This window comes from Oncorhynchus gorbuscha, linkage group LG24, assembly GCF_021184085.1.
Source record: "Oncorhynchus gorbuscha isolate QuinsamMale2020 ecotype Even-year linkage group LG24, OgorEven_v1.0, whole genome shotgun sequence".
Classification (NCBI taxonomy): domain Eukaryota; kingdom Metazoa; phylum Chordata; class Actinopteri; order Salmoniformes; family Salmonidae; genus Oncorhynchus; species Oncorhynchus gorbuscha.
In genome coordinates this window covers 29,095,792-29,117,986 of record NC_060196.1, presented here as the reverse complement: position 1 = coordinate 29,117,986, position 22,195 = coordinate 29,095,792, and the positions used below count along the sequence as shown (strand labels likewise).

At 46.7% G+C, this 22,195-nt stretch overlaps 1 protein-coding gene across 14 annotated transcripts; it reads left to right on the top strand.

Annotated features, from left to right (window-relative positions):
- Positions 1-657: 657 nt before the first annotated feature.
- On the top strand, positions 658-21,123 carry LOC124012327 (chromodomain-helicase-DNA-binding protein 4-like). 14 transcript variants are annotated; one of them, XM_046325813.1, is made up of 35 exons: positions 658-871; positions 1,354-1,490; positions 2,888-2,994; positions 3,148-3,402; positions 3,931-4,049; positions 4,239-4,617; positions 4,874-5,006; positions 5,592-5,761; positions 6,091-6,321; positions 6,596-6,799; positions 7,042-7,250; positions 8,444-8,575; positions 8,686-8,785; positions 9,055-9,246; positions 11,113-11,313; positions 11,476-11,613; positions 11,853-11,974; positions 12,129-12,302; positions 12,556-12,697; positions 12,914-13,045; positions 13,192-13,309; positions 15,980-16,104; positions 16,392-16,484; positions 16,717-16,870; positions 17,024-17,047; positions 17,285-17,460; positions 17,877-18,066; positions 18,961-19,050; positions 19,179-19,279; positions 19,487-19,620; positions 19,729-19,873; positions 19,976-20,143; positions 20,361-20,420; positions 20,651-20,745; positions 20,981-21,123. In XM_046325813.1, exons 2-34 carry the CDS (start codon positions 1,427-1,429, stop codon positions 20,681-20,683), a joined length of 4,815 nt encoding a protein of 1,604 aa, XP_046181769.1. In that variant the 5' UTR covers positions 658-871; positions 1,354-1,426; the 3' UTR covers positions 20,684-20,745; positions 20,981-21,123. The 14 variants fall into 14 exon arrangements, with proteins under 14 accessions (XP_046181769.1, XP_046181770.1, XP_046181767.1 ...); XM_046325814.1 differs by having other exon boundaries at positions 4,874-5,021; positions 17,877-18,054; positions 19,188-19,279; XM_046325811.1 differs by having other exon boundaries at positions 4,874-5,021; positions 17,877-18,054.
- Positions 21,124-22,195: the final 1,072 nt, after the last annotated feature.

The window sequence follows — 22,195 nt, the reverse complement described above, 5'->3', positions numbered from 1 at the left end:
CAGGGTTTCCCTGAGTTAATGGCACTTCTGTTTTGCCTTTGTGTCTGCTTAGACTGGAAACAACATGTTTTTATTTGACTCATGATGGTTTGGTTTGTGTGTAGATTAAATAATGGGGGTAGAGCAAATCATTGGAATCATTCAATGTTTTTCAAGTGGGTCTCCCCAAGTTCACAGTAGAGCGTTTACCTGAGTGTGCCCTGTGGTGACCCTCCACAAGGAATGTAATGGTGTATAAGTGTTTATATGGCTCCTATATATCATATGCGTCTGCATGCTTTGTGTCAGTAGATGCTGAAATATGCTCCTACAGTAGTGTCTCTACATACATGTAGATTGTGACACAGAAGTTTATACATGCAGTCATGTGGAGGAGTTGCCATGTGATGTCTTTTTTCATCCCTCTCTCTTTTTGGAGTTATGCTTATTGTGGGATGTCAGTGACTATGCTCATTATTATTATGGGATGTTGGGTGGGGGTGAGTGTTCCCATAGTAACGTTGGTTGCTAGGGGGGCACGGAGGAATGGGGAAGAGACTCTATGTGAGGGAGGAGGGGGGTGGATTATTATGGTCTGTATGTTGCAAGGTAACTATGCAGAGTGGGGGAGGGGTGTGTGTGGGGGGGGGGGGGGTTATTATGGGATGTCTGCCCCCTGATCTCTTTGTGTGTGTGTGCGCGGGTGTTTAATGCGAGAGAGGGAGACGGCGACGTCGTGTGCATCGCCAGGAAACATAAGACAAATACTGCATTTTAATTATTGGAACTAACGTTAGCTAGCTATTGTAACCCAAAATAGAAAAACTGTTGAAAGAAAGGCAAACGTCTCCTTTCGTTGTTTCTGTTTTCAAACAGTGGAACCATTCAACTTGTGAGTAACGTTACTGTAGTTTGTTTAGAATTGTATTTGTGATATTGGACCATTCAATTATCAAATTAAAACAATTGAAATTCGTCATTTATTGATATGTTTTGGGACGAATGTGTGACTCGTTTCTGAACCTAGCCGGTGATTGAGCTGGAGTTAGCGGGCTAGCTAACCAAGTGTGGGACGGAAAACTAGTAGCACGACGATGGCATGTCTAATGGCTAACTAGCTAGCTATAATGTAGCGAGACTACGCATAGATTGAAAGGCTGGTAGTCTTGAGTAGCCTAGTGTTGGCTAAAACAATTGACATCAGAAAGTTATTTCACCTACTTAGGGGGCAATTTATGTATTTATATTGTTCAATGCACGAAATCAGTTCTGAATATTCACTTCAATTTTCTTGTTTCTTTTTATTTCCACCTCCTTGCCGACCTGTCCTACCCGACTCCACGCTCCACCTGGACGGACTCAATACTGGGACAGGACTCTGGAGGCAACACGGAATTAAACTTTTTTTTTAAAGTTAGCGAACTAAATTTTAAAGTTAGCTAACATTATGTCTGGAAGCGAGGACGATAGGGATGATTTTGGAGCCCCAGAGGACCGACCTCTAATGCAAGGTAGGACCACTTCAACAAATGTTTATGGCAACGAAATTAACTTATCAAAATGTTATATACTTTATGTAAATAATGCGAGTTAATCGTAAAACTGAGCCAAAGATGTAAAGAACTTGAAGGTGACGTGAATTTGAATATATGGATAACAAGCTAACATACAAGTAGGTTGTTAGTTGATACTGGTTAGTTAACTTGTCAGGTTGTGGTAAGCTAACGTTATTTAAGCAAGAAGAATCACAGTGTTTACGGTTAGTTGGTCAACTAGTTATGGAAAAGTTAACTAGCTAAGTAGTTGCAGGAACAGTGGACACCAGCCTCTAAGCTGTGCTAGTTGAGTGACTGACTACTGTAGCCAGCCGGCTAACGCGTTAGCCTAGCTTGCGTGTGCTAACAATGCTAGTTGACGTTTTGTTTCGGTTTTTATTGCAAGCCGTAGCCTTTGAAATGTAAGTTTGCAAAACGGACAGATGTTTTCCCGTACGGAAGCAATTTACAGAACTTCAACTTTTGGCTACACAAATCATGCCGACCCACCGGCATATTCTTGCGGCCTAGCAAATGTTACCGGTATTTTTACGTGCCCGATGACAAGATGGAGCCAGCCAGTTAGCTTGAAAGATGGCAGATGACGACGGCGACTTTCTCCTCCTATCATCGGGTGCTTGGTAGCGCCGCTTTGCGTGGTAGAAACAAATGCAGCCAATTCACTCTGTCTGTACATTTTACGGAACGTGTCACTGCATTTGACTTATATAATGTAGATGGCTACATTAGCTGGCGAAGGACAATAAAACCGTTAGGCTAGCTGACTACTTTGTTTACTACACAACAGGTTCGGATAGGATGGCAATGCATATCCCATTAGAAACCTCGATGGGGAAGTTAAGGTGATTGATTTTTCCGATTTTAGACATAGCAGGCGTCGCCAGGCCACCTTTTAGATAGTCGTTAGTAAAAATTTAAAATAAACCTTTTTTTTGCATTCAAACCTCTCACATGTGAAAATCATTGACTATATATAACCCGACTCTAATCCAAATAATAACCTGGAAGAGCCATCTTTTCCAATTTTGATTTTGGGACATCCAATTCTACAATTGGGCTAACTGGACTCAAACATTACCCAGATAATGCTGATGTGGAATTCAGGTGGCATTTAATTAGACACCCAGCACCCCTCATTTTGACTTACAGACAGCTTATCACATGTCAGACCATGGCTACTTGGTGCTGATTTCCATGCCAATAGCCATTTGCTTACATCTACCGTGAGCAATTATATAATAGGCCTTGGAACCCGATTCCATATGACTTTGCAGCTATCAAGGTTGCAAGGATATTCAATTGACCTTCTTTGTTACAGCTATTATTAAGCTGTGTCTCTGACCTCATTGCAGATGAGGAAGAGGAGATGTCAGAGAATGAGGCCCCGAAGGTGAAGAAGAAGAAGGCCAAAAAGAGCCGGGAGAACAAAAGCAGCAAGAGGCGGACCTCTCGCAGAGAGGTAGGCTACAGTGACATGACCACGTGTCTAATCATATCTGTACGTTCTTGGGACGCACCATGTTCCGTTTGTCTGCCAGTGGAGGGACCCGCCACCTGTTGGAAGCCAATGGGCTTACTCATAAGCCCCCCTCCCCCCATGTGTCCTCTCCAGGATGTGCCAATGAGCTCCCCCGAGCCCATGGAGACCCCCGAGGTGGACAGGGACGAGGAGCGAGCGGCGCCCCGCTCTGACAGCGAGGGCAGCGACTACAACCCGGGGAAGAAGAAGAAGAAGAACAGGGGGAGCACCTCCAAGGAGAAGAAGAGGAGCAGCACCAGCACTGACAGAAACGGCGGAGGAAAGGACAAGAGGAAGGACCCTGAACCCGAGGAAGAGGAGGATGAGGACGACGACGACGATAGCTTGGTGAGTTTTTTTTTAGTTCGAGGGTGGAGAGAGTTGTGGAGGGGGGAGGTGCCATTAAAGTTGACCAAATAATATTTAATGGTGTTAATTGAATTGTCATTATGCAACTAAAACTCAAAGCTCCCGAGAAAGTGATTGAATAAGCTACTTGTAACCTCTAGATGTAGATAAGTTATCAATACTTCCATACTGAGTTGACTACCACTGGTAGTGGTAAGTGCACTTATGCAAGGACATACTGTCACCGTGGCAACACCAAACTACCTGCAATTGGCCCTTTGTCAAGGCAAGCTCTTGCCACATGGTATAACTGCATGCGGCTTAAAATAACCGATGGTCCCAAATGGTGGGAGGAAAGTGCTTTTGTCCAAAGCCGTGCGAGAGTTAACAAAGACCCAGTAGTTATTGAACACAATGGCAACACTCAGAGGGCAAGAAATAGTCCCACCACAATAGACCAGTCAGTAAAGAAAAAACTGGAAAGAACCACATTTTAAGCAAACGTTCATGTTGAATTGTCTCATCTAGGAGCCTAAGACGTCGTCCCAGCTCCTGGATGACTGGGGAATGGAGGACATTGACCACGTCTTCAGCGACGAGGACTACCGCTCCCTCACCAACTACAAGGCCTTCAGTCAATATGTCAGGTAAATGAGATTGTCCTTGTCAATGCTTGCTGCATGAATTATATTTTAAGCTTTTCCACCCCACCTTTTGCTCTCTCAAATATTTTGTCTCCTTTCTCCCCCTGATCCCGTCTACCGTTTCACTCTGTTTACGTATTTTTTGTTGTTGTTGTCCTCATTACTCACCATCCACCCCCATCTCTCCCTCAGACCGCTCATCGCAGCCAAGAACCCCAAGATTGCCGTGTCCAAGATGATGATGGTACTGGGTGCCAAGTGGCGTGAGTTCAGCACCAACAATCCCCTGAGAGGCTCCGCCGCCGCTACTGCAGCCCTGGTCGCCGCCAACGTGTCTGCCGCCGTGGAGAGCATGGTGGCGGAGGTCGCCCCCGGCCCGGTCGCTGAGCCCCAGCCACCGGTCGCCCCGCCTCTGAAAAAGGCCAAGACCAAAGAGGGCAAAGGTCCTAATGCTCGTAAGAAGTCCAGGCCCACCCCCAAGCCCGCAGAGAAGAAGAAAGTGGCTACAAAGAAGGTAGCTCCGCTTAAGATCAAACTAGGAGGCTTCAACAGCAAGAGGAAACGCTCCTCGGTAAGTGCTTGGAACATCGCGTCGCAATGCATATAGAGTTGTGAGAATCGCAATACATATCGTATCAGGACATACGTATTGTGAGGTCCCTGGCAGTTCCTGGCCCCACTGTTTTGTCACTTCTTTCTTGGCTCATATTGACTTCGTTGTTGATGACAAAAATGTTTTTGTCATTTGGCATAGAGGCCTTCAACCTAGACACATTTCTCCTTACAACGAAGTTCCTAACCATTCTCTATCTGGCTGCTCCTATCAGAGTGAAGAGGATGAGCCTGACGTGGAGAGTGACTTTGACGATGCCAGCATGAACAGCGTGTCCGTGTCGGACGGCTCCAACAGCCGCAGCAGCCGATCCAAGAAGCCCAAGAGCAAGCCCAAGAAGAAGAAGGGTCTGTACTCTGCAGGTGTGTGTGTGTGTGTGTGTGTCTCTTTCATGGCTCTGATACATATCTCCACCCCAAGAAGTTGTGTTTCATCCATGGCTGTGATGCAGTATGTCTCAAACCCAATTTAAAAGTGGTCTTGAGTTGCTAGACTCCACAGCTGTAGTTTGGATGTGTGTGCATGTCCAATTAGCTTTGACTCCGCCAGTACCACTCAGTCTTACTGAGCCACTAGAAGAGAGTATCGAAACATATCGCCCAGGAGTTTGAAATGCTTCCTAGATTGCATATGAATGACTCCACCTACACAGTAAAAGGGAACGATGAACAGCAATGTCCATTCCCTAACGTTTCATTCTACAGCACTTTTATAAAATGCATTCTGATTGATTCAAATGTGCGTTCCTCACAATATGTAACCGCTAAAGTGTTATAGCCTCGCAGGTATTTCATTAGGGTGCTTGTCAAACAACAAAAATGTTGAACATGCATTCCTTTTTTGGGTGTGGGGGGTGGGTTATTCAGGGAATGTACCGTATCTAAGTTTTAATTGCTCTCACCCACTTCTGTCCTTTTCTTCCTTCCCTCCAGTCGAGGAGGACGGTGACGGTTATGAGACGGACCACCAGGACTACTGTGAGGTGTGCCAGCAGGGAGGGGAGATCATTCTGTGCGACACCTGTCCCCGGGCCTACCACATGGTGTGCCTGGACCCCGACATGGAGAACGCCCCAGAGGGCACCTGGAGCTGCCCACACTGCGTGAGTGACACCTTCCTTAGCCAATGAACGGCTCTGTGGAGTAAGTGACCGGACAATATGGTACTGGTCAGCCAACCAGAATGATCAATCGGAGTGACAACAAAATACAGAGGAATCTGGTCGAGGGTAATGAGGAGCTATTGATATTGACAAACATAAGTCAATGATCATAAACCGCTAGCTGGTAGTACTGTGGTATATGCTGGTACTGTTAGCTCTCAAATTGCTCAAGTGTGTAACCATCTTTGCTTCCCTACCGGTCAAACAGTTAACCCTTTCCAGTTGCTCAACGACAATCCACGTGAACCCCTTCCCTCTCCCATCCACAGGAGAAGGAGGGCAAACAGTGGGAGGCGCGGGAGGAGGGCTCAGAAGAAGAGGAGGAGGAGGTGGAGGCAGAGCCGGAGGAGGACGACCACCACATGGAGTTCTGCAGGGTGTGTAAGGATGGTGGCGAGCTGCTCTGCTGCGACTCCTGTCCCTCCTCCTATCACATCCACTGTCTCAACCCGCCCCTGCCTGAGATTCCCAACGGAGAGTGGATCTGCCCACGCTGCACTGTGAGTAAATCAATGGGATGGGACCACGGGGCACAGCCAGTTACACATGGTAAAGTGAATTCTGCTTCCCAAATTTAAACCTAGCTCCCTAACCCCTTGGGTAGTGTATTGGGAAAACAAAACGACTAAATGGTTCAACACAATGAATGTAACATTACCTATCTTATCTGTAGACGAGGAGTTTTCACCATGTCGTTATGATCCGTTTGTCCTGAAAAGCGAGCGGGTTTAAAGACATTTGACCTGTTCACTGACGCTTTCCTCCCCTCCCCAGTGTCCACCCATGAAGGGCAAGGTGCAGAAGATTCTGACGTGGCGCTGGGGCGACCCCCCTCCGCCCACGCCCATCCCCCGCCCCCCAGACCTCCCGGCTGACCAGCCCGACCCCGCCCCTCTGGCCGGGCGCCCTGAAAGGGAGTTCTTCGCCAAGTGGAGCAACATGTCCTACTGGCACTGTTCCTGGGTGTCTGAGCTGCAGGTATGTACACACACACACAGGTACGCAGGCTTACGCTCGGCCACCACGTTGCAGGCAATCGCACCCATACACACCTACCCTCATTTTGAGTTGTTAGTTTTGCTTTTCAGAGGCGCGGCGCACACACTCTCGCTTCTTCTTTGTCACTGAAATGGATTAGAGAGGAGCGTTGTCGCACCAACGTTCAACAACCCACACACACACACACTTCTCCTTCTCACCCACCTTTTCCCTGCCTCCAGTTGGAGCTGCACTGTCAGGTGATGTTCAGGAACTACCAGAGGAAGAACGACATGGACGAGCCGCCTTCAGTAGACTTTGGCGAGGGCGATGAGGAAAAGAGCACGAAGAGGAAGGCCAAGGACCCGCTCTACGCCAAGATGGAGGAGAAGTACTACCGCTTTGGCATCAAGATCGCCTGGATGATGATCCACCGCATACTCAACCACAGGTCAGACGAGACTCCCGGACTGGCTGCTAAATGGGGTTCAAATGTGTTTTTAGTCTCATTGAGAGTTAACATTTCCAAAATAGCAGCAGATTTTGAGTAGCAAGGCCAGACACAGTCTTCTACTTTGTGAATGAGTGTCTAGTCAGGATTTTCCCTTCAATGGAAAGGAGAACTCCCTGCACACTTGATGAAATCTGCATGTTTTTTTGTCAGGTAAAGGGTTTCTCCTTGTGATGCAGATGTCTCATGGGTCAAAGCAATCATTTCAACCAATCAGTTGCAGATACCTTTGGTCATGTAGTATATGTGGACATCTGCTTGTCGAACATCCCATTTCCAAAATCATGGGCATTAATATGGATTTGGTGCCCGCTTTGCTGCGATAACAGCCTCCACTCTTCTGGGAAGGCTTTCCACTAGATGTGGGGACTTGCTTCCATTCAGCCACAAGAGCATTAGTGAGGTGGGGCAGTGATGTTGCGCGATTAGGCCTGGCTCGCGGTCGGTGTTCCAGTTGGCACTATGCATTGGGGCAGGTAGTGTTCTCCTGGCGTCTGCCAAACTTGTGATTTATCACACCAGGCAATCTGTTTCCACTGCTCCAGAGTCCAACGGCAGCGAGCGTTACACCACTCCGGCTGACGCTTGACATTGCGCATGGTGATCAAAGGCTTGTGTGCGGCTGCTCGGCCATGGAAACCCATTTCATGAAGCTCCCGACAAACAGTTCTAGTGCTGACGTTGCTTTCAGAGGCAGTTTGGAACTTGGTAGTGAGTGTTGCAACAGAGGACAGACAATTTTTACGCAATATGCGCTTAGTGCATGGAAGTCCCGTTCTGTGAGCTTGTGTGGACTACCACTTGTTACTCCTAGACGTTTCCTCTTCACAATAACAGCACTTACAGTTGACCGGGGCAGCTCTAGCAGGGCAGAAATGTGGAAAGGTGGCATCCTTTGACGGTGCCATGATGAAAGTCACTGAGTTCTTCAGTAAGACCATTCTACTGCCAATGTTTGTCCATGGAGATTGAATGGCTGTGTGCCTGATTTTTATACTTCTGTCAGCAACGGGTGTGGCTGAAATAGCCGAATCGACTAATTTTGAATGTGTATGCATCCATCCATGCATGCATGCCTACTGGATTTAATTGGCAACGTTGCTAACCAAGTTTTGTCTGTTTGTGAGTTGTAGTCAGGACAAGAAGAATAACGTACACTACCTCATCAAGTGGAAAGACCTGGCCTACGACCAAGCCACCTGGGAGGCTGAGGACATGGACATCCCAGAGTTTGACGTCTTCAGACAGCAGTACTGGAACCACAGGTAATTAATGCATTATTGCCACCTACTCTACATTGTATAGGTGGAATGGAGAAGGAGTTTCTTCTTCGTCTGTTTCCGAGGGTAACCATGTTCTTTCTCGTCTGTTTCAGGGAGCTGATGATGGGCGACGAGGGTAAACCAGGGAAGAAGATCAAGGTGAAAGGCAAGACGAAGAGGATGGACCGGCCTCCTGAGAATCCTGTCGTTGATGTAAGTGTTGATTGTTGTCATTTTTGTTGGATTGGCGACACGGCTTGTCTTTTATCAGAGATATGGTTTCTCGTGATTTACCAGGTATTCCTGGTCGTCATAAATTGCTCCGTATCTTACGTTAAAATGGACTTTTAGCATCTCTTTTTCTGCGGCTTTATGTTATGTCAAACACATGATAAATCCCTTATGGTGCATATTTCCCGCTTAGTGGTGTGTCTTGACATCCATAGTAACTCACTGTTCTTCTCTATCTTCCCCCTCTTCAGCCCACCATCAAGTTTGAGCGGCAGCCGGATTACCTGGACAGTACGGGGGGCAACCTGCACCCCTACCAGCTGGAGGGTCTCAACTGGCTGCGTTTCTCCTGGGCACAGGGCACAGACACTATTCTGGCTGACGAGATGGGACTGGGCAAGACTGTGCAGACTGCCGTGTTCCTCTACTCACTCTACAAAGAGGTGTGTGTGTGGGAGAGAATAAGGGTGAAAGTGGATATGGGTCTTTCTGTTTACTAGGGTACCAGGGAGGATTTCCATTGCTGGATAACTTGTTACAGCTGTTGACAAGTCATTGGTAAAAAATCTGCCATTACCCCCCCCCCCCCCCCATGTCACTACATTAATATATACGGGGGAACCATGACTCAGTAAAATTCCTGAGGTGATTTTAAACTCTATGTTTAACCCTTTTGTGTGCTGCCCTATGGGACTCCCAATCACGGCCGAATGTGATGATGTGATGCAACAATGGCTCAGCCGTGAAGTGATGGGCCACACAAGCTCACAGAACGGGACAGCCGAGTGCTGGAGCGCGTAACAATCGTCTGTCCTCGATGGCAACATTCACTACTGAGTTCCCAACTGCCTTTGGAAGCAACGTCAGCACACAAACTGTTCCTCGGGAGCTTCGAAATTGGTTTCCATGGCTGAGCAGCCGCACACAAGCCTAAGATCACCGTCTTGGAATGGTGTAAAGTGCACCACTATTGGACTCTGGAGCAGTGGAAGCTCTTTCTCTGGAGTGAGGAATCATGCTTCACCATTTGGCAGTCATAAGGACGAATCTGGGTTTTGCGGATGCCAGGAGAACACTACCTGCCCCAATGTGTTGTGCCTACTGTAAAGTTTAGTAGAGGAGGAATAATGGTCTGGGGCTGTTTTTCATGATTTGGGCTAGGCCCCTTAGTTCCAGTTAAGAGAGATCTTAACGCTACAGCGTACAATGACATTCTAGACAATTCTGTGCTTCCAACTTTGTGGCAACAGTTTGGGGAAGGCCCTTTCCTGTTTCAGCATGACAATGGCCTGCACAGACCAATGACATCAACCCCATCAAACACTTTTGGTGGCATCCTACCTCACTAATGCTCTTGTGGCTGAATGGAAGCAAGTCCCCGCAGCAATGTTCCAACATCTAGTGGAAAACCTTCCCAGAAGAGTGGAGGCTGTTTATGGCAGCAAAGTGGGGGACCAGCCCCGTATTACTGCCCATGATTTTGGAATGAGATGTTTGACGTGTGGGTGTCCACATACTATTGGCCATTTAGTGGATATTGAACATTTAATCAGTATTTTAGGCCCACATGTACAGTTTTGTAAACTATTGAGGTGCTTAAATTACAATTAAATGCTTGAAGAAGTCCTTGAATTTGACTTGCCAATGTCTGTATGAGCCCTTCTTAAAGGATGTATAGTCCTAGGCCTATGTTGTTGCCTAGGTGGAGTTATGGGCCAATTTGCATATTCCTTTGAGTACACACGTGGAACTGTATCCATTTTTAAAATGTGTGTTTCATACCATTTTGAAATGTTAATCCCAACATCATATTGGCCCCATTTTATTTATAGAAAGATGCATGTTCAACTATAGTTTCTTCCGTTTTACTTGATGATAAATGTCATTGTTTACTTTTTGTTGTTATTTTTTTATAAGGCCAAATGGTAGCCATTATTTCAACAGGAACTGATCAGAAATGCCATCTAGGTAGCCCTTTAGACCAATACCAACCAGCCCAAATATGTCAGGTGAAATCTGACGACATAAAGCTTGAGCTTTGTGTTAACACTCTTTGGTGGTGATCACGTGGAGACTACTGCCACCTATTGATCTGAGTGTAGAATGCAATGTCTTTGATGACACAATATTTTAACATCAGAATGATAGAAATGTTACATGAGAAATTATATTTTATTAAGTTAAATTAGCTGTGGTTCAGTTAGTAGAGCATGGCACTTGCAACACCAATGGTAGTGTGTTTGATTCCCACTGGGGCCACCCATACAAATAATCTTATTTTCATTAACTTTTTTGTTTCCCCCTTATAGGGTCACTCCAAGGGCCCATTCCTGGTGAGCGCCCCCCTGTCTACCATCATTAACTGGGAAAGAGAGTTTGAGATGTGGGCCCCGGACATGTACGTGGTGACCTACGTAGGAGACAAGGACAGCAGAGCCGTCATCCGAGAGAACGAGTTCTCCTTCGAGAACAACGCCATACGTGGAGGCAAGAGGGCCTCTAAGATGAAGGTGAGAATTACGGGGGGAGATGTTTTTAAAAAGAACCGATGAATTAGAACTGTTATCGACAAATGAGATATATTGACATTTTTATTTGAAATGTATCACTCCTTCAATGATATGCTGGTGTGTGTCACGTTTTTAACCGTTCCCCCTGTCATGGCCTTGTAGAAAGACTCATCAGTGAAGTTCCATGTGCTGCTGACGTCCTATGAGTTGATCACCATCGACATGGCCATCCTAGGTTCCATAGATTGGGCCTGTCTGGTGGTCGATGAGGCCCACAGGCTCAAAAACAACCAGTCCAAGGTGAGAGATTAGAGTTGTGTTATGGAGGTAGTTTACCTGTTATGTGCAACATTATTCAGGAAAACTATCAATTTGGAAGTATATAAGGGCAATGAGGAATCCCAAATTCTATTTCTCATTAGTTGGATACCCTCATTGTACAATGAAACTCCAGCTAAACTGGTATGGCTGAAAGTACCATTGACAAATACAGAAGTGTTTCATTTTTAGATGAATAATACTCTTTCTCTCCCCTCCAGTTCTTCAGAGTGCTGAACAACTATCCTCTCCAGCACAAGCTGCTACTGACCGGTACACCTCTACAGAACAACCTGGAGGAGTTGTTCCACCTCCTCAACTTCCTCACGCCAGAGAGATTCAGGTGTGTGTGTGTGTTCTGTCCAGTCCACATTACTTTCCCACTCAATCCCAACGACCACTTCACATCACCTGTATCACACCCCACTCATCTTAGACCAGCTATTTTAGAGTTAAAACCTTTACTGACTTCCCTGCAACTTCCCCTCTCTGTGTAGTAACCTGGAGGGGTTCCTGGAAGAGTTTGCTGACATCGCCAAAGAGGACCAGATCAAGAAGCTGCACGACATGCTGGGACCCCACATGCTCAGGAGGCTGAAGGCTGACGTCTTCAAACACATGCCCTCCAAGACGGAGCTCATCGTCAGGGTGGAGCTCAGCCCCATGCAGAAGTGAGTGAAAGTGCATGGAGGGATAGGGTGTGGTGAAGGGGTACAACTGGTTGACCCAGTTGTATGTGCTGTCTAACTTGGCTAAAATGGTGATGGGATCAAATATATAATTAGAATGATTAGTCGTCGTCCATAGACTGTTACTTAAACGCAATCTTCCCTTGGGATACTCAACTCACGAGAACTGTACAATATAATTGGACTGTGGAAGGGGTATTAATTGTGGATTTAAATAAACAATATCTGTTTTTAGGAAGTACTACAAATTCATCCTCACCCGTAACTTTGAGGCCCTGAACACGCGCAGTGGTGGAAATCAAGTATCCCTGCTCAACGTGGTGATGGACCTCAAGAAGTGCTGCAATCACCCCTACCTCTTCCCTGTGGCTGCCATGGTATGACCCACTTATTAATACATTTGAATGGGAATGGACCATGCTATTGTGATGGCTAAGTGGGGTAGTGGTGCATTCATTTTGTATATACCATCCTAGATACTATTTGCGTTCAAAAGCATTTTCATAATATGCATTATAACTTTTGTAGTATTTTCCTGTAAGGCTCTATATAGCTGAAGCTCTGACTCTTGATTGGTTCCCCACCCCAAACAGGAAGCCCCAAAGATGCCCAATGGGATGTACGACGGTAGCGCCCTCACTAAGTCTGCCGGGAAACTGACGCTAATGCAGAAGATGATGAGGAAGCTGAAAGACGGCGGGCACAGAGTACTCATCTTCTCTCAGGTTAGTGAACCAACACACACGCACATTATCAATATTTTATTTGAGTCCACGAATCACATTACGTTAAGAAGGATCCAAACATTTCAAAGGTCTTGGATACGAAAAGCACACACCTCACACGGGCCCATTCACTCCCTCTGTCGTAGATGACCAAGATGCTTGACCTGCTGGAGGACTTCCTGGAGAACGAGGGCTACAAGTACGAGCGTATCGACGGCAGCATCACCGGGGGCATGAGACAGGAGGCCATCGACAGATTCAATGGTGAGGCTCACCCCACACTAACTTCCTCATTCAGCCTCTAACGAGATCACTATGTATACTGCAATTTCAGTGACTATTATATAGTTGTAGTCTTCAGATCTAAATTAGGTGTGTATATATCCTATCATTGCTTTAATATCAAGAGGGATTTATATACAGTACCAGTCAAAATGTGGACACACCTACTCATTTAAGGGTTTGTCTTTAGTTTGACTATTTTCTACATTGTAGAATGATAGTGAAGACATCAAAATGATGACATAGCGCATTTGGAATCTTGTAGTTAACCAAAAAAGTGAGAAACAAATATGTTATTTTAGATTCTTCAAAGTAGCCACCCTTTATCCTTGAGGACAGCTTTGCACACTCAACCTGCTTCAGGAGCTAGTCACCTGGAATGCTTTTTCAACACTCTTCAAGGAGTTCCCACATATGCTGAGCACTTCTTGGCTGTTTTTCCTTCACTCTGCAGTCCAACTCATCCCAAATCACCTCAATTGGGTTGAGGTCATGGGATTGTGGAGGTCAGATCATCTGATGTAGCACTCCATCACTCTGCTTGATCAAATAGCCCTCACACAGCCTGGAGGTGTGTTGGGTCATTGTTCTGTTGAAAAACAAATGATAGTCCCACTAAAAGCAAACCAGGTGGGATGGCGTATCGCTGCAGAAAGCTGTGGTAGCCATGCTGGTTAAGTGTGTCTTGGAATTCAAAATAAATCTTTGACAGTGTCACCAGAAATGTACCCTCACACATCACACCTCCTCCGTGCTTCACGGTGGGAGCCACACATGCGGAGATCATCCGTTCACCTACTCTGTCTCACAAAGACAAGGCTGTTGGAACCAAAAATCAAAAATTTGGAGTCATCACACCAAAGGACACATTTCCACTGGTCTAATTTCCATTTCTCGTGTTTCTTGGCCCAAGCAAGTCTCTTCTTATTATTGGTGTCCTTTAGTAGTGGTTTCTTTGCAGCAATTTGACCACGAAGGCTTGATTCACAGTCTCTTCTGAACAGTTGATGTTGAGATGTGTCTGTTATTTGAACTCTGAAGCATTTATTTGGGCTGCAATTTCTGAGGCTGGTAACTCTAATGAACTTATCCTCTGCAGCAGAGGTAACTCTGGTTCTTCCTTTCCTGTGGCGGTCCTCATGAGAGCCAGTTTCATCATAGCGCTTGATGGTTTTTGCAACTGCACTTGAAGAAACTTGAAAAGTTCTTGAAATGTTCCGGATAGACTGACCTTCATGTCTTAAAGTAATGATGGACTGTCGTTTCTCTTTGCTTATTTGAGGTGTTCTTGCCATAATATGGACTTGGTCTTTTACCAAATAGGGCTATCTTCTGTATACCCTACCTTGTCACAACACACCTGATTGGCTCAAACGCATTAAGAAGGAAAGAAATTCCACAAATTAATTTAAGAATACCAACCTGTTAATTGAAATGCATTCCAGGTGACTGCGTCATGAAGCCGGTTGAGAGAATGCCAAGAGTGTGCAAAGCTGTCATCAAGGCAAATATAAAATATATTTTGATTTGTTTAACACATTTTTTTTGTTTTGTTTACTACATGATTCCATGTGTTATTTTGTCGTTTTGATGTCTTCACTATTATTCTACAATGTATAAAATAAAGAAAAACCCTTGAATGAGTAGGTGTGTCCAAACTTTTGACTGATACTGCTTATTTGAAGTGTTAAATGTCATTTCATTTGATAAAAATAAAAATAATGGTGAAACATTTTGTATGACCTAGTCTGCAGAACTATTAGGCTACTCCTATTCTTACAGTAAGCTATTTTACATTCATCAGCCTTACGTTTTCTGAAGCTCCTGATTTAGTTCTTTATTTCAATTGTGTGGGAATAGACAACCTAGATGGCGGAATGATATCAATGTACGATTATCTAAAGCGCTGTTTTGTTCTTGTGGTGTTTTCGTTGAAATCGGGCTTGTTTTAGTACGCAGGTGCATGCGATCTCAAGTTAGTTTGGTCTTAAGAATACTAGTGATTTTAATAAAACAGGGCTCCAAAGACGTTCTGAGTCTTTGTTGCAATAGTTTTTGGGGGAATTGGTTATCCTCCCTGATTGTCTAGCTTTGGTTAGTTCTCAAACGTGATATTAATACAAAATATATAGGTCCGTTTATCTTTTTTACCATTTTTATTTACACCGTTTGTATCGGGTTTTTAGTCGTTTTTAGAGATGGAATTCTCAGTAGGTGGAAACGGCGCCACTGGACGCCCCCCCACAACCCGTTATTGTTGAGGAGCGGCATACTTTATTTTGCAGCACATGTTGTGTTCTTCTGTCGCGCGTGCAATGATGTCCGAATAGGAAAAACAGTGTTGGTTGTTTACTACTTTGTTGTAATATTGCAGACTTACTGTTTCACCATTACTGTTTCCACCTACTGAGAACTCTAAGTTTTAACACAGGTTTTTCCATCCCAAAAATAATAATGATTATACTTTTTTTTTTTTTTTGCTTGTTTTGGATTTTGGCGGGCCAGAAAAAACAGTGTAATCCCCGTAAAGTGAATGATTATAAAGAGAAAGCAAGTGATTTGATGTAAATATAGATAGTTATTGATGTAGAAAGTGATTGATATATACGTATAGTGATTTGGTCTGAGTGGTTGATCTGTTTTGTTCCTTAGCTCCGGGAGCGCTGCAGTTTGCCTTCCTGCTGTCGACGAGAGCTGGAGGTCTGGGTATCAACCTGGCCACCGCCGACACCGTCATCATCTACGACTCCGACTGGAACCCCCACAACGACATCCAGGTAACACACTTGGAACCATCACACACACCGGCCCAATCTCAAATCAAGCCCAATGATCTTCGAGAATTTGATTAGTAGAAGTACTATGGTGGACCTTCCACCTAGGCTGTCAGAGGGCAAGGTGGAGCTATTACCATATTGCTTACACCCGTCGAATCCAAGTGCTTATGGATCAGTTTATGATTGGGCCATTCACCATCTCCTTGTTCTCTATTATATCAACTTTAATTAAGGTGGTTGCAAGGATGAAAGGGTCATACTGTTTGTCTCTGTGTTCCTCATCTCAGGCGTTCAGCAGAGCTCACCGTATTGGACAGAACAAGAAGGTGATGATCTATCGCTTCGTCACAAAGGCCTCTGTGGAGGAGAGGATCACTCAGGTAAAGAGGCTGTCCTCTCCTGCAACATCACAATGACCTCTTCACGACGCAACACAGCCGCCTGTATCATAGAATTGCTACCTTGTTGTTGGATCCGATGAATGTCGTGTGTGTGTGTGTGGAAGCGAGCATCGTCTGTCATCAGCGCGACTCATTACATTTCCTTGGCTCATACGGGCAGGAAGAAAGTCGACGCAGACATTGAAACGTCCCACTTTCCCTCCCTCTCCAGGTAGCCAAGAAGAAGATGATGTTGACCCACCTGGTGGTGCGTCCTGGTCTGGGCTCTAAGACTGGCTCCATGTCCAAACAGGAGCTGGACGACATCCTCAAGTTCGGCACGGAGGAGCTGTTCAAGGACGAGCTCGGAAAGGGGGACAAAGAAGGTATAAAAAAAAATACCCGGCTCCTGCTGTTGTAAACATGGATGGAGTGGATAGTTGTTCATCTGTCAAATCACTTCTCAGTTGTCTTGAAAGGGAGCAATGAAACGTTGTCTTATTGTATATTTTTTATTTTATTTTTTTACCTGCCCACAGCAGGTTACTGGAAGCGTGTTGCAGGTGAACAGAAAACAAGCAAATGCCAGCAGATACGAACAGTCAAATAAGATGATAGTTTGTTGGTTATTACTTATTCGTGCTTATTAGGTGAAATTATCAACATTTTGGGTAAACCGATGTGACTATGTCTAGAACAGATTTAGTTCAACGTAAGGTAATGACAATGTTTATAACACGTTCATCATAACGTTCTGATAATGTTTGGACCGTGTTCTGAAAATGTTTAATGTCCCTCAGGTGAGAACAAGGAGGAGGACAGCCAGGTGATCCACTACGATGACATGGCGGTGGACAGGCTGCTGGACAGGAACCAGGAGTCCGAAACCCCGGAGGAAACGGAGATCGGGAGCATGAACGAGTACCTCGGCTCCTTCAAGGTGGCCCAGTACGTGGTCAAGGACGAGGAGGAGGCGGTAAGTTGTGTTATGGGGGTCGGTCAAAAAACGTCATTTAGCGGACACTTTGACCCAGAGTGACGTTTTACATTTTTAGAAGGTTGACTCCCAAGTGGCCTTGCTGTAGTGTGTGTGTGTGTGTGTGTGTGTGTGTGTGTGTGTGTGTGTGTGTGTGTGTGTGTGTGTGTGTGTGTGTGTGTGTGTGTAACTGACGTCTCATTTGACACCTGCACACTTGATCAATGGCTCTCATTTTGCCTCCCTCCCCCCTCTCTCTCCTTTCCCTCCCCCTCTCTCTCCTTTCCCTCTCTCTCCTTTCCCTCCCCCTCTCTCTCCTTTCCCTCTCTCTCCTTTCCCTCCCCCCCTCTCTCTCCTTTCCCTCCCTCCCTCTCTCTCCCTTCCCTCCCTCCCTCTCTCTTGCCCCCTCCCCTCAGGAGGAGGAAGTGCAGAGGGAGATCATCAAGCAGGAGGAGAGTGTCGACCCAGACTACTGGGAGAAGCTGCTCAGGCACCACTATGAGCAGCAGCAGGAGGACCTGGCCCGCAACCTGGGCAAGGGCAAGCGCATCCGCAAGCAGGTCAACTACAACGACGGTTCCCAGGAGGACCGAGGTAGTAGACGGGGTAACAACAACGAGCGCCATTACTTACTTACGTGTGTGTGTGAGAGAAAGAGTGGTGGTGTGAGTTTCACTGGTGAAGTCTTAGTAACTGAGTGGTGTCAGGTGTTTGTGTTGGTTTGATTACTCCACCTCCTGCATGAGGTACGTCTCTCCAGTTGTGGTGGCAGTTAGAATCTTCCTCCCATTTGCCTCACCTCTTCAGAAAGCCTCTGTGTCAGTTCTCAGAAAGCCTGGTAAATCTTCCGACACATGCTCGTGATCTTTTATTCCCAGCAACAATCCAAGCTATTCAGAATGACATTTAACGTGAGTGGGGTATCTGTTCCAAGTCCTAGTTAGTTTTCTGTCGGAATGGCAGCTTTCCTTGTTGACTTTTGACGCCTGAATACAATGCATTGCAATGGGCGTGACCTGCACTACCCACAATGCACTGCACGGCCTCCATGATCTCAGGCCCCTCACCGAGAGGATGAAAATGGCCCTCTTTAATCCTAGAACCCTACGAGATTTGAAGAATGAGTTGGCGTGTGTGACTGAATTGTGGTTGTTTGTGTTTTGTACCCCTTCCCTGTTTTGAGTCGGGTAAACAGTACATCTCTTCTCGGCTCCTAACTGTACACATACTAACTTGAAAACAATGTCCCACATGTGGTTTGAGTCAGCTACTCACACTCGGGGCACTGCTTGTGGGCAAGTTGACACATCACCCCCATATCTGTGATGTTGGTTTCCTTCTAGTGCTCTGTGCTTGGTCTGGTTGTCAACCTTTTACTCAAAGTCCACTTCCTTGTAGAATCTTCTCTCCTACCCCCCCTTAAATGTTCATCTTTTAATAAGTTCAAAGAAGTTTCTGGACTGTGTACTGAAATTGCGCCCTGTGTCTTCTGTCTCCAAGCAGATTGGCAGGATGACCAATCGGACAACAACTCTGACTACTCTGTGGCCTCCGAGGAGGGTGACGAGGACTTTGATGAGCGGGCAGAAGGTAAGCGAAAGTGTGTGTGGACAGATGGCGTCTCTGTCGGTGGTGTTTACAAGAGTGGGTGTGTGTGTGTTTTGTGTGTGTGGTTTGTGAGACTTAAGAGAATAACTTTTCGTGTTTTCCTTTTTCTGGCGGTGCAGCCAACTCTCGCAGACCCAACAGGAAAGGCATGCGGGGCGACCGGGACAAGCCACTGCCCCCCCTGCTGGCCAGAGTGGGAGGCAACATTGAGGTCAGCTCTCAATGTCCATCGATCACTGCACTCTGAACCACTGCTCTGCGTGATCCTGAAATGTGTTTGCTATTTAGCTTATCTACAGATGGGCTGACCCACCACTTGTCTCTTGGCATTCAATTGGCTTGTATAGAAATAGAGGTCAGGGGTCAATATGTGGACTACCTGTTAACTCCACGCTAACCCTGCCTCTCTGGTGTTCAGGTGTTGGGCTTCAACGTTCGCCAGAGGAAGGCCTTCCTGAATGCTGTGATGCGTTATGGGATGCCTCCTCAGGATGCCTTCACCACCCAGTGGCTGGTCAGAGACCTGCGCGGGAAATCTGAGAAAGAGTTCAAGTGAGTAACTAACATGTTATAGTGTAAATCCACAATAGTAATGCTGTGATATTGGTTGAATTTGTCCTCTATATTTTTTTTACATCGGATCCTCTCTCTCTCTCGCAGGGCGTACGTCTCCCTCTTCATGAGGCACCTGTGCGAGCCCGGCGCCGACGGAGCCGAGACCTTCGCCGACGGCGTCCCCCGCGAAGGGTTGTCGCGGCAACACGTACTCACCCGCATCGGTGTGATGTCGCTGATCCGCAAGAAGGTAGAGCCCCGCTCCTGGTTTGGGATAGTTGGGAGGAATTCTACTCAGCTGCCGTACGCTGAAGTGAGAGTGTAGCGTGTCCCTGACCGTGTTTCCCACCAGGTCCAGGAGTTCGAGCACGTCAACGGCCAGTGGTCCATGCCCTGGATGATGGAGCTGGAGGAGAGTAAAAAGGCTGCTGCCGCTGCAGCTGGAGCCCGCCCGGACTCCCAGGGAAGACCCCCTCCACGGGCACGCCTGCAGACACGCAGCCCAACACGCCCGCCACAGGTACAGCCCGCTACATACGCCCTCTTCCACAACCCTCTCCCCGGTCCTGGCTCTTCCTGCGTTTCCTACGGCTAATCCGTCTTTCCCTACTGTAATGACCTATGGTCTGTAACCCAAAATCTCTGCAAGTGCGTCCCCGCGTCTTTGCAGAGTGTAGGCCCTCTCCTGCGATGATGCTTTTAACCCCTGTTCCCCTCTGTGTGCTCGCCCTCCCCAGCCCCCAAAACTCCCTCCACTGGCACACCCGCAGACACGCAACCCAACACGCCTGCCCCAGGTAAACCAACTCTGTCCCCTCCCTCCCCCTGCCTCCACACCCTCTCACTGTTCCAGGACTCTTGACATGCAGGGTCAAACCACTGACTCAAGCGCTGCTGCTGCTATGCTGGTTTTAGTGAAACCTCCCTGGAAAAAGTGGCACTTGCTTGGGTGTGTAAAACGTGTAACTGTCAATCAGTGTTTGGAGATGTGGAAGGTGGATTAAGAGCTGATATCCTGTCGGTTTAGCAGACGATCCTTCGAAGATGGAGGACGCCGTGAAGGATGGCGAGAAGGATGGCGAGGTGGAGAAGGAGGAGTCCAGAAAGACGGAAGACCCAGAGGTAAAGAATGATACACTTGATCCACATTGGTCAATAGACTAGAATAAGCCAATGGCTGACCAAAGCCAACCAATCTATCATACTTGTACATGGGGTATTGATACCACAGTAAATATCATTGTTGTGAAGTTTGAGATGGAGCTCCTTGTCCAGCATGGTTCGTTTTTAGTAAGTTTTAAAACGTCTGTGCTGTTCTCTGTGCTTTCTGGTTCGACGAAATGTTCCTCTCTTTCAGGTAAATGCGGTCCCCGATAACGAGGAGAAGACTCCTTCCCCTGAACCGAAAGAGAAAGATGAAGGAGAGCCCATGGAAACAGACAAGCCTACCAACGGAGAGGCGGAAAAGGAGAAGGACGGCGAGACTGCAGAGGAGACTGCTCCGGGAGGAGAGGAGACCAAGTCTCCAGCAGCAGAGGCCAAGATGGACGTGTCCGAGGTCAAATCGGAAGACTCCGAGGCCAAAGGTGATGGCGTAATAGAATATGGTTCAGCTCAATTTTTCCACAGTGCCGTTTCTATTGCATTCTATTAGACGCTCGTTTTGGTGTTTGCTAATGTCCCCCCCCCCCTTTTCTCTCCATCCCTCTGGATTTGCAGCAGAAGAGAAAGAGAAGACTGAGAAGATGGATACCACTCCTGCCTCGGAGGAAAAGAAAGGTAGCTCCTCTCGCCATCATTCTCATTTTGCACTCGTCAATCCACAAACTGCAGTAAGGACATACTGTTGGTCCCGTGCCTTGTGTCGGTCCACGTTTCTGCTTCACTCCGTTCTCTCACTCGCCCCATTTTCAACCTCGTTCTGTCTGCAGAGCAAAAGGAGGAGAAGGATAGCGCGAAGGCGGAGGAGCTGGCCAAGCTGCAGAACGGGGATAGTGTGAAGGAGGGAGCGGCGGCCGGAGTCAGTGAGGAGAAGAAGAAAGCCAAGACGAGATTCATGTTCAACATCGCCGACGGAGGATTCACAGGTAAGAGAACTGGAGTGTCAAGAGGGAAAGCATACCACAAACACACACGCATGCACTGATCTCCGCACGTTCTCAACTGATTTTTGGTTGGTTTCATACATGGTTAAGCACTACTCTTGGACTAAATAGCATTGTCAATGGTCTCAATTGTTACTTCAGGGAATCACTCTTTTTCTCCCCCTCCTACAGAGCTGCACTCCTTGTGGCAGAACGAGGAGAGGGCCGCCACCGTCACCAAGAAGACCAACGAGATCTGGCACCGTCGCCATGACTACTGGCTTCTGGCTGGCATCATACAGTATCCTTTTACACCACTGTTGACAAACTATGCTGCCCACCGTGGCTCTTTGCAAACAAACAGTCACATTTTTCTCTTCAAAATGTAACCAGTGCAACGCTCATTGGAAAATTGCCTCCACGGTGGGGTGCCTGTAAGCAGGAAAAAGTACAGTTTCAACAGATCTAATAACTATGGCCAGCTTCAA

Bases quoted from the DNA above. Each gene is read 5' to 3' on its own strand.
- LOC124012327 (XM_046325807.1), top strand. From the start codon at position 1,427: ATGTCTGGAAGCGAGGACGATAGGGATGATTTTGGAGCCCCAGAGGAC. The intron at 5,762-6,090 runs GTGAGTGACACC...TCCCATCCACAG, and splicing joins CCTGGAGCTGCCCACACTGC to GAGAAGGAGGGCAAACAGTG. The intron at 13,310-15,979 runs GTGAGGCTCACC...TTTGTTCCTTAG, and splicing joins GGCCATCGACAGATTCAATG to CTCCGGGAGCGCTGCAGTTT.